The sequence below is a fragment of the Primulina huaijiensis genome, chromosome 6 (assembly GCF_012295235.1).
Source record: "Primulina huaijiensis isolate GDHJ02 chromosome 6, ASM1229523v2, whole genome shotgun sequence".
NCBI classification, from domain to species: Eukaryota; Viridiplantae; Streptophyta; class Magnoliopsida; order Lamiales; family Gesneriaceae; genus Primulina; species Primulina huaijiensis.
Genome location: NC_133311.1, coordinates 13,385,484 through 13,401,941, shown reverse-complemented (window position 1 = coordinate 13,401,941; position 16,458 = coordinate 13,385,484). Strand labels below are relative to the sequence as shown.

General features: G+C 38.3%; 1 protein-coding gene across 1 annotated transcript; it reads left to right on the top strand.

Moving 5' to 3' along the window:
• Positions 1–11,781: 11,781 nt before the first annotated feature.
• LOC140979101 (uncharacterized) lies at positions 11,782–15,824 on the top strand. The gene is made up of 2 exons (XM_073444451.1): positions 11,782–12,310; positions 15,778–15,824. Exons 1-2 carry the CDS (start codon positions 11,782–11,784, stop codon positions 15,822–15,824), a joined length of 576 nt encoding a protein of 191 aa, XP_073300552.1.
• Positions 15,825–16,458: the final 634 nt, after the last annotated feature.

Below are 16,458 nucleotides of genomic sequence, written 5' to 3'. Positions count from 1 at the left end.
TTCCGGCGCATTTGTCAGGCCAAAAAGCATCACTGCGAATTCATAATGTCCATACCTTTTCCGAAAAACTATTTTGGGGATATCTTCGGCCATGTTCAATTGGTGGTAGCCCGTCCTTAGATCCAGTCGTTACCATCGCAAAGTTGGCTTAATTTTTCCCAAATCTCCTTCGTTGTAGAACAACTTTTAATTTTGCTAACCATATTCTTTTCAAGTGTTTTATAAAAGATATCTTTGGTAGCATTTTCTAGATTGACCTTCTTTTTTTCATCAATAATCCATTCACACAAGTGCTTTTCCACTATCTGTGGAGCATCTACTGTTATAGCAACGACTAGATTTACTTTCAGAATTTTCATTGGGTCTTCTGTGATACATACCACATATCATCATGTTGAGTCGCTAAATATGTCTGCATTCGAATTTTCCAGTACTCATCATAATCCTCTATGGAAAATAAGAATTTTGTTAAATGATTCCATTTAAAAGTTTAGTTATCAGAGTTCAAGAACAAGCCGCTTTGATATTACTTATTAAGATCGAGTTAGAGTTTAAAAGATGATGAATAAACTCTTTTAAAATATTTGAAAATTTTAAAGTTTTGTTAACATTTTTTAAGCTGTTAAGAAGTGATCTGGAATGACTAGATTTACTAGACCATTGTGAACATAAAACAAGTGCAGAAACGGTCGGTTAGGCTTGTGATAAACACAACGACGGAAAATTTAACAAGCGCTCTGAAAATTTGAATACGCAAGAATGTGAAATTGCGTAGGTAAAGAACACAATTTTTAATGAATGTTCGGAGATAAAACTCTTACGTTACCATTTCTTCCACTTAGGAAGTTTCTACTGAAAGACTTTGGATTTACAACGTCTTGTAATAGTCTGTTTCAATTAGGACTTATCACTTAAACTGAACTCTTAGTGATCACTTTACAAGGCCCGAATGTTTAAGAACTCTCGATTCATCAAAAAGTACAACAAATAACAATGATCATACGGTCGGCTTCATAATGACTTGACTTGGTTGAGATAGTATAGATTGATCCTTGAAGATATGATATATTCTGATAAGTGTGTTTTGGTTGAGGAGTGAGAAAGAAGGTCTCTTAAGTGTGCTCAACAATCTTGGAAATATGCAGAATCTTGATTTCATGAAAGTTTCAACAATTTGAAAAATACTTTGGTTGTCTTATCTTTGAAATGCACTGCATTTTTATAGTAGAGTGCTTAACCGTCAAAATTTCTTTTCAACGATCATTTGTACTATTTTTCGACAATATGGGCATACTCCGTACTTATCATTAAATGCATATTAATGCTCTCTTGACTTTAAGTCCATACTTTTGATAAAGCTGCCTGAAGGGCTTGAAATAAGCTAGCGGTTTGAAAAACCTGCTTTACAATAAAGTGAGCAGGTGGATCCTGAAATAGTTCGATGCTGTTTATTTTGTCAATCACCAAAACTTAAAAGTAATAAAAATAATTCTAATATCATGCTTAAATAATTATTAAAAAAATCTTTATATAAATTCGTTTTTAAGTTAAAAATATCAATTTTTATATTAGTTACTATAAAACATAGTTGACACTGCAAGATATAACACAAAATATTTAATTTATAATCGTACAACTGTGCCCAGTAACCTATACTTACAAAATAATAAAATATCAACCTCTTAAAGTAAATAACTTGGTCGTTTTAATGGACAAAAAAAAATACTATTTTTTTCATTTAATAAAAATTATTATTTAAAACTAAAAAAATAACCAAATGATTTTTTATCATAATCAATTATTAATAAATTAAATTTTAAAAAGTAATTGGTTATGTTAAAATATGTACGCACACGATAATTAGCGTGAGTGAGTTGCTAGTGCTTGTAATCTAATCTATGATTCGACTCCAGTGGATGCAAGTTCTGGAACATGCAAGACAAAAACAGTGGTGAAAAGTACTGTAAATTAAAGTACACTACAAAATAGAAGCAAACTGCGAGTAAATACTGTCAACTTCAAACTTGGACAATCGGTACATTGCTCCAGCTTGTAGACACATAACATAAACATATTTTTTTTAAAAAAAAAAATAATAAGAAAAACACACACACACACACACAATGTTGTATAACCAACATGTCACTAGGGAGGGAGGGAGGGAGGAACAAAAATGTAGGTGAAATAAGGAACGAGAGACTATAAGATTCTATATTTAATCCGTAACCTTTCGAAATTTTAAACAACATACACCAATTGAGTTGCTTTCTTCGAAGTTTTCGAGTTTGGTGATCGAATATTGTTGAACCGTGAACACACTCTGGTGACTAAGAAGCTGTTTCTTGATTCTTGGCATGTGTTGATATGAGAGGGAACAGTTGTAGGGTTTGAAGTGGCCGCCTGTTTCTGCAGCAGGTGAAACCGGAGCCAATATTCGTTGCCATCGCTAGATCGCCGCCGTATGTTGGCTTCATCGCGCAATCTTTTGTGAGATCGTATATCCATGACATGTTGGGGAAATCTTTTGGGAGGCAAGCTGCACCCTGCATTAATATTTTGTTTATTCTATTAGACTTTGTTTTGAAGTTATAAACAGTATAAATGACAAAAGTATGCTCTTGCCTAACACCTATTTTTTCCTGTTTTCATGCTCTTCCTCTTCCTACAATCATCAATGGAGCAAAGCTGATTTTGACCATTTACCATAAACATATATCAAGTCATTTAAATCAACATCGCGCATACCACCGGAGCATCCCTATCGATTATTTATTACCATTATCTTACTTATTAATATTATTACTCAATTATTGTATCGTTTTTTCATCTTTGAGTAGCTCTCTTGTGAGACGGGCTCACGAATCTTTATCTCGGCTCAACCTTATCGATATTCACAATAAAAAATAATATTCTTAGCATAAAAATTAATACTTTTTCATGGATGACCCAAATAAGAGATCCGTCTCATAAAATACGATCCGTGAGACCGTCTCACAAAAAATTTTGCCTTCATCTTTTCACTAAAAAAATAGTTGCGATCTCTACGTTTGATATACAATCTTTCGACTTTTTAGGAGTTAGTACTTAGTAGTGAACACTAATTTTCATTGGTATGAAAATTAACAAGATCCAATTATGATTGTAAAGCTGATATATTCTCTTGTTCATTCTGCAAGAATGGCAAACGTAGGATAGTATTTAATGATTTTTATGAAGATTGTCGAGTACTGTACCCTGCTTCACCACCCAAAACTCCACATTTAACTTCATATAGTACGTACAGATATATTTTTTGTAATTAATTTATAATGTATTTTTCAGAACCTGGAAATTAAATCTCCCGCTGTGCCAAGTTTTTTTTAAAGATTTTCAAATCATAAACTTTAATTTTGTGTCAATCTTAGAACAATATTAATTGATCCGATTTTTAGGCGATTGTTATCAAAATCAAATAGATAAAGAAGTTATTATGAAGAAAAAGTTGGTTTTTTAATTCCCCGTAAAGTAACCAATATAATTATAGGAAAAAGTTAATTCAAATTATTTTTACTTAAATATGATTATATACATAAATTACGATGATAAAAACTTGTACGGTCTCACGGGTCGTATTCTGTGATACGCTTATTTGGGTCATCCGTGAAAAAATATTACTTTTTATGCTAATAGTATTATTTTTATTGTGAATATCGATAGGGTTGACCTGGCTCACATATATAGATTAGTGAGACCGTCTCACAAGAGACTTACTCAATTACGATAATAATATAAAGTTAGAAGTTTTTTCTCGATTAAATAAAATCTCACAGTCAGCCTAATCGAGCTAGAATCCAAGTCTCGCGAGCCTACTCAATTCATCTTATATCTTGAGTCACAATTACTGAAATTACAAAATTATTCATGTACTTAATTATTTGGAAAAAAATCTTTTCAAAAATGGATTTAAGATAGTATTGTAATTTTAAATACACTTTATAACCTAATTTGTACATGTATTATAACCCATTTATTAAATTTTAAGTAAAAAAATAATTTAACATGCAAATTAAAAAATAAATAGAATACTTATGAAAAAAAAGAAAATTTAACATGCAAATTGAAAAAAAGGCATATACTTAAAAATAAATGAAAGATAAAGAAAATAGTTCGTGAGATGAAATGACGAAAGGATTGTGATATATGGGTAATATGAGTGATAAAAAAAACTAATAGATATAAGAAATTATGTCGCGTAACTGTTGGCTAGACAATCTACAGTTAGCTTATCCAATATACCAAACAGTGATGAAACATGTACCTGGTGAGGGATAAGAATCTCTTCTGTAGAAGAAATGGAAAACCGATGAAACCCAGAATGAGATTGAATATTGTTACTAATTAATGGGTTCTGCGTAACAATAGGGTATGCAGGGTTCAGTTGGTGAAGTTGCTTAGCAAGTACTTTCTTCCTCAGCTTCTTCCTATCCCTGGCTTTGTGGTTCTGAAACCAGTAAAACACGCTTTTCCCTTGAATCTTTCCGTAAATAGAGAGATGGTCAGTGATTTTCTGAATCTGAAAAGAGTTGGGACTCCTCAGTCCAGTTCTGTACAATTCCTCCAGTATCATGAGCTGTTCCTGGGTCGGACACCATCGGGTCGAGGGAGATGGAGACATGGTGCGTGCTGTAACTAATTAACTGCAGGGATAAATAATTTGTGTGTGATTAACAAAAAGGGTATAAATAGAGAATCATTATGAAGGAAGAACGTAGAAATTAGAGAAATAGAGAGATAGATAGGGTTTTCGATGTTTAATGTGAATATAAATTTGTACCAAACTATGTGTCATGCTGATGTCCTGCACTGACACATGTGGGCTATTCTTCCGTTTGCGCACGTCAATTCGGCCATTTAATATTTGTCACATACATACATATATATATGTATATAATATTGTAATGTTTTTTTTAACATAGCATATCTTAAATTTGAAAAATAGTTATAGCTTCTATTGAATTATATCATATTTATGTATTTCAATTTGTATATTCATACACGATACATACATCATGTATATATCCAGACTCATAGGTGCAACAAGCCTTTTTGGAATGCTGCATGGGATCGCTAGCTTTAAAGTAAAATAAGACAAATCTATATTTTGATAGGATCTTAGACAATGAAATTAGATTTTGTAGTGCATCAAATTCAAGTTGATCAACCAAGTTATAATTAAGACAAGAATCTAATAATAACTGATCAAAGCCTGATGCCGAACACCACACATTCCCGAGTATTATAACATAGCTAGATTCACTCCTTTTTGTATTGTGGAGTTGTTTGCAAAATCTAATACGTCATAGCAGAATAGTCATATACATATACACGCATTAAAAGTAAAGCTTGGAGTTGTTTATGCACGTAACTCGTAAATAAAACATGCATGCGTGCATTTGGTCTTGAATGTGGAAGTAGCTGAAGCGGATATATCAGGGGGGAAAAAAAGTGACGAGGTCGCTGCTTAGGGGTTAATGGGTGCCTTAAAGACATATAGTATGCTACTCCGCAGCAAACGGATCGGATATCAGAGCCGGTCACCGGCATGGAACACCGAGAAATAAGTGCTATGCAGGACAAAGTGCTACGTGCATGGGAGCCACCTCTTGAACCTGCGGGGCAAAGTGCTACATGACGAGAGCCACCTCTTGAACTTGTAGGAGCCACCTCTAGATTCTCGGTGCTCGTGGATCGAGGGGACAGGCCGCGACGAGGACGTCGTGTTCTGAAGGAGGGTTGATTGTGATACTCTTGTCCCACATCTGAAAAATCAAATATTTAATATGAGTTTATAATGGCTTACAATGGACTTCTATAGCAACTTGGGTTAATCATGTTCGTAAAGCGAGGACGAATACGAAGTAGTTGCTATAGGGGCCCATTGTGCAGTCACGCAGGCGCAATCCCAGGCTCGTGCGTGACAGAATGGTATCAGAGCCGCCAGGTTCATAATCCGGTTGGGGCCGAAAATTTTTCAAAAATTTTCGGTGAGATTTCGAGAATCGGCCAATGCTATCCCCTCCGAAACGGTCCAACGAGCGATTTTCACCCCTTCGTCGTGAGGTAGGGGCTGAAATCGCGAAATTCCTTCGTTTAGGCCTCCGAAACGTCGTTTTTGCCATTTTAGGAAATATTCGTAGACCCTATAACTTCGCGTAGAAAATTCCGAATTTGTTTCCGTCAATTGTTCTGGAATCCTCTCGACATGTGCTTCAAACCCATGTGTCTATCTAAAAACTTTCTATTTTTGGAAAAAAATATATATATTTATGTAATTTTCGAAAATTTCATTTATGTTGCATACTGCCCCTTGTTATATATTGTCTCTTTCCGATTCTGAGCATTTTTTTTTTGATTTCAGGAAATGGCTCCGTCTACTCCCATGCGACCCCGCACCCGTGCCCAAGCTGCCATTCGTATGAAGGAGATTGCTCTTCACTTTCAGTCCCGTCAGATTCAGCGACTTAGAGCCCGACTGAGTGAGAGGAAGAGGGAGATCGAGACCTTAGCCGCTGAGAAAGAGGAGATTTATGTCCGCCTTACCCAGTCGATCTATCAGGGTGAACTAGTTAGGAATGATAACATGAACCTCAGAGATGTCATAGAACAGTGCAAGTATCAACATGGAAAGTTACGAGAGGATGTGGAGCGTTATCGCAAGGAGCTGGAGGAAGAGAAACAGCAGAATGCCAAAGGTAAGAGGAGACTGGAAAATTCAGGTGATGCAATGAACAGCCTTGCCTATGTGAACCAACGTCTGGTCCAGCAAGTTGAAGCTCTGAAGGACCAAATCAAGCAGAAGAAACAGTACCATCTGCAGTATCAGCAGCATTGGAATGACGAGATGGACGTGGCTGATGCGGAGAGACAAGAACTTAAGGCACAGGTGGCCCAGCTAACGGAAGAGAATGCCCAGCTCACCCATATGGTGGAGATACTGCAGGAGGAAGAGCCAGAGGAGGAACCGGAAGAGGCAGGGCCGATAGAGATAGATGAGCCGATAGCTGCCGTAGGAGATGGAGAGATAGAGGACTAGATTACCTTGATGACCTTTTCATAGTGGTATTCATCGACGATTCGGGTTAAAACCGGGACCCCCGTTAAGTTTCGAGTCGATTCGGGTTAAAACCGGGACCCCGGTACAAGTTTTAAAACAATTCGGTTAAGTTATGATATGGGCTCGAATTTACGTTTAGGAATACTTTTAAAAATGTTTTGTGACATTTTAAGGAGTTTGGTAAGATTCGGGTCAATTTTAGAGGTCCATGGGTGAAACGATAATTTTTGAGCTTCTAGGGGCAAAATGGTCATTTTGCACCCGGGGTGAGATTTTAGTCCTAGCAGCGCCCTATGAACAATTCCGATCTTCTTGCATTAAAATCATGTACTTGCGATATTTAAAAATACCTATATGGCTTGATTGAAGAGTTAAAGAAGATATAAACATGCCTTGGTTTGTTTTGACAGAAAACAAACGAAATAACGACGCGCCGCGGCAGAGACGGAGTGCTCTTCACGTTCTTACTTTTCTCTCTTAATTCCTTTAAACCAAGCATGCACCATAATTATTATAATGGCATAAAAATCGTAAACGTGATGCGTGAACATTTAAAATATTATGATTTGTGCTCAGGGCGCTGCTAGGACTAAAATCTCACCCCGGGTGCGAAATGACCATTTTGCCCCTAGAAGCCCAAAAATTATCGTTTCACCCATGGACCTCTAAAATTGACCCGAAGCTTACCAAACTCCTTAAAATGTCCCAAAACATTTTTAAAAGTATTCCTAGACGTAAATTCGAGCTCATATCATAACTTAACCGAATTGTTTTAAAACTTGTACCGGGGTCCCGGTTTTAACCCGAATTCGAGACCACCAAGGCAAAACTGCAACCCCCGTTATGCAAACAACAACAATGTCAATGAAGAGGACAATGGACCACCACCTGGGTTCAGTCTTAACCAGGCCGACCTGATGGCCATAGCCACGATCGTGGCAACGATACTGCAAGGGTTAGTGAACCCGAACGCTAATCAACCACCACCACAGCACGGAGTCAAGTTCCATTATGAATCACTGCGCTAGAACAGGTGTCCAACTTTTAGTGGCGCCGCCGACCCTGAAGTTAGCCAGAGTTGGCTGAAAAGCGTGGAGACTCAGCTGCGACTGTTGGAAGTCCCTGAGGTACTGAAAGTGGATGTGGTTGTGCCTTTCTTGGAGGATAGAGCAGGAAAGTGGTGGGAAGCAATCTCACCAGCCATGACAGCTGCAGGACCAGTCACTTGACAGCATTTTAGAGAAGCTTTTCTGAAACAGTATTATCCAGCCGAGGTCAGACTGCAGAAACTGAGTGAGTTTGAAAATCTCAATCAAGCTCCAGACATGTCAGTTGTGGAATACACCTCCCAGTTCAATGCCCTAGGATCTTATGCTCCGGCAATCATGGCGGACGAAGTTTTGAAATTGCACCGCTTTAAGAAGGGGTTGAACAGCATGATCCAGTCAGCCCTAACAGTCTACCAACCTGCCAAATTTTCAGACTTGATAGGCGCAGCTATCCGAGATGAAGCTGATATACAGCGCAGGGAGAAGGAATTTAAAAACAAAAAGCCTATGAACAGTCAGTCCTCGCATAACAGCAGACTTTCAAGAAGCCTAACCAGTCCAGTGGACCATCTAAAGGGCCTTCACCTGCCACTAACTACAAAGCTATTAAGCCTTGCACAACTTGCCACTTACGACACCTGGTAGATTATCGTAGAGCGAGCGGTGTCTGCTTTGGATGCGGGAAACCAGGACACCGTATGGCAGAATGTCCAGACGCCACCAACAGGACAAGTGGACCGGGTAAAGGAGACGGATCAAACTCAGGGGTGAATGCCAATAAACCACGGGAGAACAAACCAAATGCCAGGGTGTTTGCCATGACGCAAGAGGAGGCAGACGATGCGAACGATGTTGTGTCAGGTACCATATTTATTCAGCTAGTGCCTGCTTATGTGTTATTGGACTGTGGTGCTACACATTCTTTTATGTCTAAGAGATTTGCTAAGACGTTAGGATGTAAGCCCGAGAAACTAAATGAGCCCTTTCGAATAGCCACACCTACAAGTAGAGCCATTGAAACTGACGAAATCTATAGGGATTGTATAATCAGTATTGGTGAGCAGCCTTTTAGTGCCGACCTGATACAGTTGATCATGGTCGGTTTTGACATCATCTTAGGGATGGATTGGTTAGCAAGAAACAGTGCGATAGTAGATTGTAAGGGAAAGAGAGTCAAACTCCGGACCCCAGATCAGGAGGAAGTCGTCTTTCATGGTAAATCCAAAGAACGAAAGTCACTGCTTTCCGCATCTCAAGCTTGGAAAGCCATGAAATCCGGAGAAGACATCTACGTAACAATGGTCAGTGAAATAAAAGAAGAAATCGAGTTGAAACTGGAGGACATCCCTACAGTAAGAGAGTTCCCAGATGTTTTTCCAGAAGAACTCTCGGGGACGGTCCCGAACCACGAAGTGGAGTTCGAAATCAATCTGGTTCCCGGTGCTGCGCCAATCTCTAAAGCACCTTACAGAATGGCACCAGCCGAACTCAAGGAGCTGAAAGAACAACTCCAAGAATTGCTAGATAAAAGACAAATCCGACCGAGTGTGTCCCCGTGGGGAGCTCCAGTACTCTTCGTGAAGAAGAAAGACGGGAGTATGATATTGTGCATCGATTATAGAGAACTGAACAAGATCACAATCAAGAACAGGTACCCTCTACCTCGGATAGACGATCTGTTTGATCAGCTTAAAAGGGCCGCCGTCTTTTCTAAACTGGCTCTGAGGACAGGTTACCACCAATTGAAGGTCAGGGCTGAAGATATCCCCAAGACAGCCTTTCGAACCAGATATGGACATTATGAATTTACAGTGATGCCGTTTGGTCTAACAAACGCACCAGCAGCATTCATGGATCTGATGAACAGAGTATTCAAGCCATTCTTGGATCGGTTCATAGTGGTATTCATCGACGATATCCTCGTCTATTCTCCTAACGAGACGAGCCATGAAGAGCACCTTCACCTTGCTCTGCAGACCTTAAGAGAAAATAAGCTCTATGCTAAGTTCATCAAGTGTGAATTCTGGCTAAAAAGTGTGTCCTTCCTAGGACATGTAATTTCGAAAGCAGGAGTATCAGTTGATCCAAAGAAAGTACATGCAATTACAGAGTGGCCGAGACCTAAGAACGCCACTGACATCAGAAGCTTTCTTGGACTGACAGGTTACTACCGGAAGTTTGTCGAAGGGTTCTCCTCCATAGCCGTACCACTGTCGAAACTCACACAGAAGAATTCTAAATTCATCTTGAGTGAAATTTGCGAGCAGAGTTTCCAGACATTAAAAGAGAAACTCGCATCCACGCCAGTATTGATCCTGCCATCAGAGAATAGAGATTTCACTATCTACAGTGACGCCTCTAAGGAAGGTCTAGGATGCGTACTCATGCAGGAAGGAAGAGTGATCGCCTACGCATCAAGGCAATTGAAACCACACGAGCAGAACTACCCTACTCATGATCTGGAACTAGCAGCGGTTGTCTTCGCCTTAAAGATTTGGAGGCACTACCTCTATGGTGCTAAATGTGAAATCTTTGCAGACCATCAGAGCCTCAAATACTTGTTCACCCAAAAGGAACTAACTATGAGGCAAAGGCGATGGATCGAACTTCTGAAAGATTATGACTTGACCATAAGCTACCACCCGGGTAAAGCAAACAAAGTGGCCGATGTGCTAAGTCGGAAAGACCCAGGAAAAGTGACTCTAGCTTCCCTCTCGGCTCAGCCATGTCTACTGGAGACCGTCAAGTTAAAGCAAGATCGAGACCCAGCACTGACCAAACTTAAGGAGCAAGTCAGAGAAGGGAAATCTCAGGATCATAAAATTGATGACAAGGGAATCTTGTGGATGAAAGGAAGACTGTGTTTGCCTGACAGTGATAACCTTCGCCAAGAGATAATGGCAGAGGCGCACAAGTCAAAATTCTCAGTCCATCCAGGCAGTACGAAAATGTACAGGGATCTCAAGAATAATTTTTGGTGGAATGGCATGAAAAGAGATGTGGCTGAATTCGTCTCCAGATGTCAGGTATGCCAGCAGGTCAAAGCCGAACACCAACGGCCTGGAGGATTACTGCAACCTTTGGAAATTCCCGAGTGGAAATGGGAGCATATTTCCATGGACTTTGTGGTAGGATTGCCAAAGTCTAGGCAAAGTCACGACGGTATATGGGTGATCGTGGACAGACTCACGAAGACTGCACACTTCCTACCCGTCCGCATGAATTACATTCTCGACAAATTGGCTTCGCTGTACACGGATAATATTGTGAGACTGCATGGAGTGCCAGTGAGCATCCAATCCCACAGAGATCCGAGGTTCGTCTCACGCTTTTGGAAGAGCTTTCAGGAGGCTATGGGAACGAAAGTGACCCTAAGTACTGCCTATCATCCTCAAACCGATGGGCAAACTGAGAGAACCATCCAAATCTGGCCTAGAAGATATGCTGAGAGCATGCTCCCTTGAATTCAATAGCAATTGGAGCACTCACCTACCCTTAATTGAGTTTGCTTACAACAACAGTTACCACAGCAGTATCGGAATGGCCCCATACGAAGCTCTCTATGGAAAGAAATGTCGATCACCACTTTATTGGGACGAAGTGGGAGAGAAAGCCTTAGTGGTACCCGATCTAGTATAGATGACAGTGGACAAGGTCAAAATTGTCCTAGAAAAGCTCAAGGCAGCTCAAGACCGACAGAAGAGCTGGGCCGATCTTAAAAGAAGGCCTGTAGAGTTCAACGTGGGCGAGAAGGCTTATGTGAAAGTCTCGCCTATGAGAGGTGTTTTCCGATTCAGTAATGCCGGGAAACTGAACCCTCGATATGTTGGACCATTCGAAATCTTGAAAAAAGTGGGCACGCTAGCATGCAGGCTGGCACTGTCACCAAGCATGTCAAGAATCCACAACGTGTTTCACGTGTCCCAACTGAGGAGGTACATTCCAGACCCAAGTCACGTGTTGGAAGTAGGACCACTCTTGACCGAAGGAAACTTGGGAGAAGGACTGAAATACGAAGAAGTCCCCATAAGAATCGTGGACACCAAGGAACAAGTTCTTAGGCGACGTACTATTCCCTACGTCAAAGTGCAGTGGTCCAACCACACTGAGCGAGAAGCAACTTGGGAAGTTAAAGAGAAGATGCGAAAGGAATATCCCTACCTATTTGGTGACCAAGCCAACTCAAGTTTCGAGGACGAAACTTCTCATAAGGATGGAGGGATGTGAGAACCGAAATCTTCCTCAAATACAATTAATAATTGTAGGGGAATTTTTTTTAGCATAAGATTTTGTAGAATAAGAGGTACATATTGAAATCTTTATTGCCAAGCCAGTTAAATCTACACCTTGCAAGCAAATTTCGAATTTTGGGTAGGAATATTACCAATTTGTATATCATGCAAGATACAAGGAAATAAGATAAAGAAATTCATTAATATTCAAAAAAAAAATCAAAAATCAAGGATTTAAATCTCACAAATTGGAAGCAAATCCTTGACTTAGCCACCAAGGAAAATCAAGCCAATCAAGGCTGTAGGATTAGGATCAATTAGAGTCAATTATAGGAGAGATTTGATGATGAAATGGTAAGAAAATCGGGTGATTTCGATGCCTTATGCGTGAGATTTGGCTGTCACATTAAAACCTCTCCCCTCCACCTATAAATAGGCCACCACCCTTAATCATTCCCCACACCCCAATTTCGAATTCCCTTGCTGCATAATCTCGAAATTCCAGCAACTCCCCTAGCCGAAATTTTGCTCCAAATCCATCTCAAGGTTAGGCTAGAAATCGAAGCCAAAACGCTGTCCGAGCAAGAACGAGAAACGACCCAGTTCTCGAAGCCAAGCATCCACGTTTTTTTAGCACCAATTACGCTGTAAGTGGGCTTGTTTTAAAAATTTAAATTTCGGTTTTGATGCTTATGAAATTTCGGTTCTTGATGTTAAAAAAATTCGGTCGAGCTCGTCTCCCGTCTATTCGTTTTTATGAAATTTTGATACGTTATGTTTTGACACTGTGAGAATTCCTTGAAAATGGGTGGAATTCCAATATATGGCCCTTCAAGGTGGGATAGAACCGTTTTATGGCCTCGCCCCCTTAGAGGATTAAAACTTAGGGACTGACGTCAGTAAACCGTTGAAGGTGAAAAATCGCAGTGTTATTATGTTATGGATATGATGTTACGATTATGAAAAGCATGCTGTATTTATATGTTATGTTTTCGAAAATGTTATAAAATTTTATGTTGTGTTCGAAATTTCCCCATTTACTGAGTATTTCCCAAAATACTCACCCCCTTACAACCCTTCCCAGATAAGCCCGAAAAAGAACTCGAGGAGGAAAAGTCCGAACAGTTCTGGGGATGGTGAATGCTCGAGGAATTTAGATTAAGTTTAAAGTTTATTATGTTTACGTTTCCGCATTAAACTCTGTCATTTTCGGATTTCGGTATTGTAAAGACAATGTTTATTTCGTTGAAATTATGATATATAAACTGGTTCGGTTTATACTGTGCTACAAAAGGCTTGTTGTTTCGATCGTGTGATTGTTCAACAACGTCGGTGTCAATCCCGAGTTTCGGGACGTGACATCGGACGCAAGACTTTCCATGCTGGTTGGCAAGCACAATGAACCAGGGTCATGCTGCTTTCTCCATTGCCATCATTGTGATAATCCAAAACAAGAGAAGGAAAGGCAAGACAGGGTTGAGCAACCCCGCGGTAGGATATCGAGTCATCCCAAGTACATAAATACCAAGACTAGTACCTCAATTAATCAATGGATAATGGATCAAGATGCATGTTGACCGATCTTTTCGGTTGGGAAAAACTAGCAACTGGACCATGTGAAGTTATGATATAGCCGAGTTAAAGTCCAAGAAGATATCGTAAAGATTAATATTTAATAACTAGAATTTTAACTACTTAACTTAAGCTAGACTGAATAAAAAAAAAAGAAGATAAAATTATTAATTAAAATTAACAAACAAGGGAATATTTAAAATTAAATCTAGTGATATTCAATGATCAAGGAAGAACCTCAAATTCAGATAAAGGACACACGCACAACTGTACCAAACTATATTGTATTGACACATGTTAAAATCCAATTAATTATCGAATCCTTTGAAAAATCACGGTGAAATCTTCAATTTATTTATTAAAAGATTCCACATATTTATAAATTAATACTTATTTAAATCTAAAAATTCAATTATTGCTAATTGAATTTAATTAGATCTAAAAAAATTAAATTTTTAGGAATTTCAGTTTTCACCTAAAATCTTACATATAAATCAAATCTATTCATACTCAATTTTACTAGGTGTTGATTGAATTCTTTGTTGCCAGCTATATTTAACTAATTATCTTTCGATTTGTGATTAATCAATAAACATATAAAGATGATAGTCAAATCCACAAAAATATAGTAGCAAATCGAGTTTTTGACCTATATAATAACAAAAACATTGCAAGAATATTATCGTCGTAAAAATTTAATTCATCAGCTGTAAAAGACAATTTTCTACTTTATAGAACTACTCTCTAACCCGTAAACACCTAGAAGAAGATCCCATGAATTTGACAAAACGAGGACTTAATTATAATTTTGTGCAATTTCCAATCTCACTTGGTATAGCACTACCAAAATTATTTATTGACACATCTAGCACTTAAATTTACATGATCATGTCACCAAATTTTAACTTGGTGTATGACTAGTTTCAGCAACTCACATTTCCAAATGAACAAGAAAATAGATATATTGCTAGTCATCATGACTGCAAAAATGATGATGTAGAAGCTCCCCACCTTCCATTAAATTTCGCAAATTCTCCAGAAACCAAAAACTTATTTCAAATTTGTCAAGAAACCCATAAATCAGTCGTAATCCAACGATATTTTCGTCTGACACTGAAATGATTTTGGGAATTCTCTGCAGCCTAATTGCGTTGAAGAAATTGATATATGGGAATCTTCTTGATTTTCTTCCCCATTGGCCATGTTTGCTACTGCTAGTAAATTGAATACTACGAGATTTCTCCAATCGAACAAAATAAGCACATTGAAATCGACTGTCATTTTATACTTTATTGGATAAATTTACGGCACGTCTCGTCGAACTAACATCACCTCTCATTCTTGTCCAATGTTTTTGAAAGACATTCACCAACTTCCAAGTTGATGGAGTGCATCAGAGTTTCACAGAGCTTAATTTCATAAATGGATTACATACAATTGAAATAAATTGAACCATTTGATTAATTAACGAACTCAAATTTCGGAAAATTCCCTTGAATTCATGATGTTTTACGTTGTTATGTACATACATATTATTTTAAAGAATTTAATAATGCAATTTAGTGTTATGGACTATGGGATCCCATACGTTATATAATTACCTGAATCATGTCGAGCTCTTGATATTCCCCTTTATTAATTGTCCTGAACCTAAAAACTTATATCCGTTGAATAAATATTTTAATGCTCTTGCGAAGATGTTCGAGTTGGTTGGAGTACTAGGTGAACATTTAGTCAGTAGTTTAATTCTCTCTATCAACACTTCCTCAGACAAGCTAGCCTGTCGTACAGTTTTGCCAAGTGTGATTTATCTTGTTCGCATAATTTGCAGACTATTGCGCTACTCCGGAGGGCTATCCAATATGCACCGAAAAATAGCGCGCAGAGGTGTGTTCGCAAGTCTTAAAACAGATATTTTAGTTGGCAAAAGTAAATATTATATTTTTTTTATGAAAAGCAAGTCTTTTCCAAACGACAACAATTAAAACTTTGCCCACGCAACTGGGCTCCATGTTTCGGCTCGTTGTTGCGCCAGTGTGCGTCATATTTCGTCAGTGTAAAAAAGACATCACATCACAAGCGGTCCCAAACATTTTAATTTGAGCTTGGCCATATTAATTACATCAATTTTCAATATTTTAAAATTCGTACTCATCCCCAGCCAATTGTATTTCAAATTTAAAATGTCTTAATTAATTGGTATTGGTTTTTCATTCATACGATATGATGCTGTGATACCTCGTTCTCACACCACATGGCAAAATTTCAATTTTTCTCGTTCAGACAATAAACGAGAGGTGTGCGTATGAATAAAACAAATAAAATAAATAACCATTTATATGATGTTTTAGTTTATTATCTTAAAAAAAAAATTGTTGTGTCTCCAACTACTCTGGTTATTAAGCAGATATATCTAGCCCTTCTTTGTTTACTCTTCTTTTGAAAGTCTAATTAGGTACACGATCAGAATTTAAATTCCTTTGATTGATTGCGTGCACTAGAAAAACAAACA

Bases quoted from the DNA above. Each gene is read 5' to 3' on its own strand.
- LOC140979101 (XM_073444451.1), top strand. From the start codon at position 11,782: ATGACAGTGGACAAGGTCAAAATTGTCCTAGAAAAGCTCAAGGCAGCT. The intron at 12,311-15,777 runs GTGACCAAGCCA...CATAATTTGCAG, and splicing joins GGAATATCCCTACCTATTTG to ACTATTGCGCTACTCCGGAG.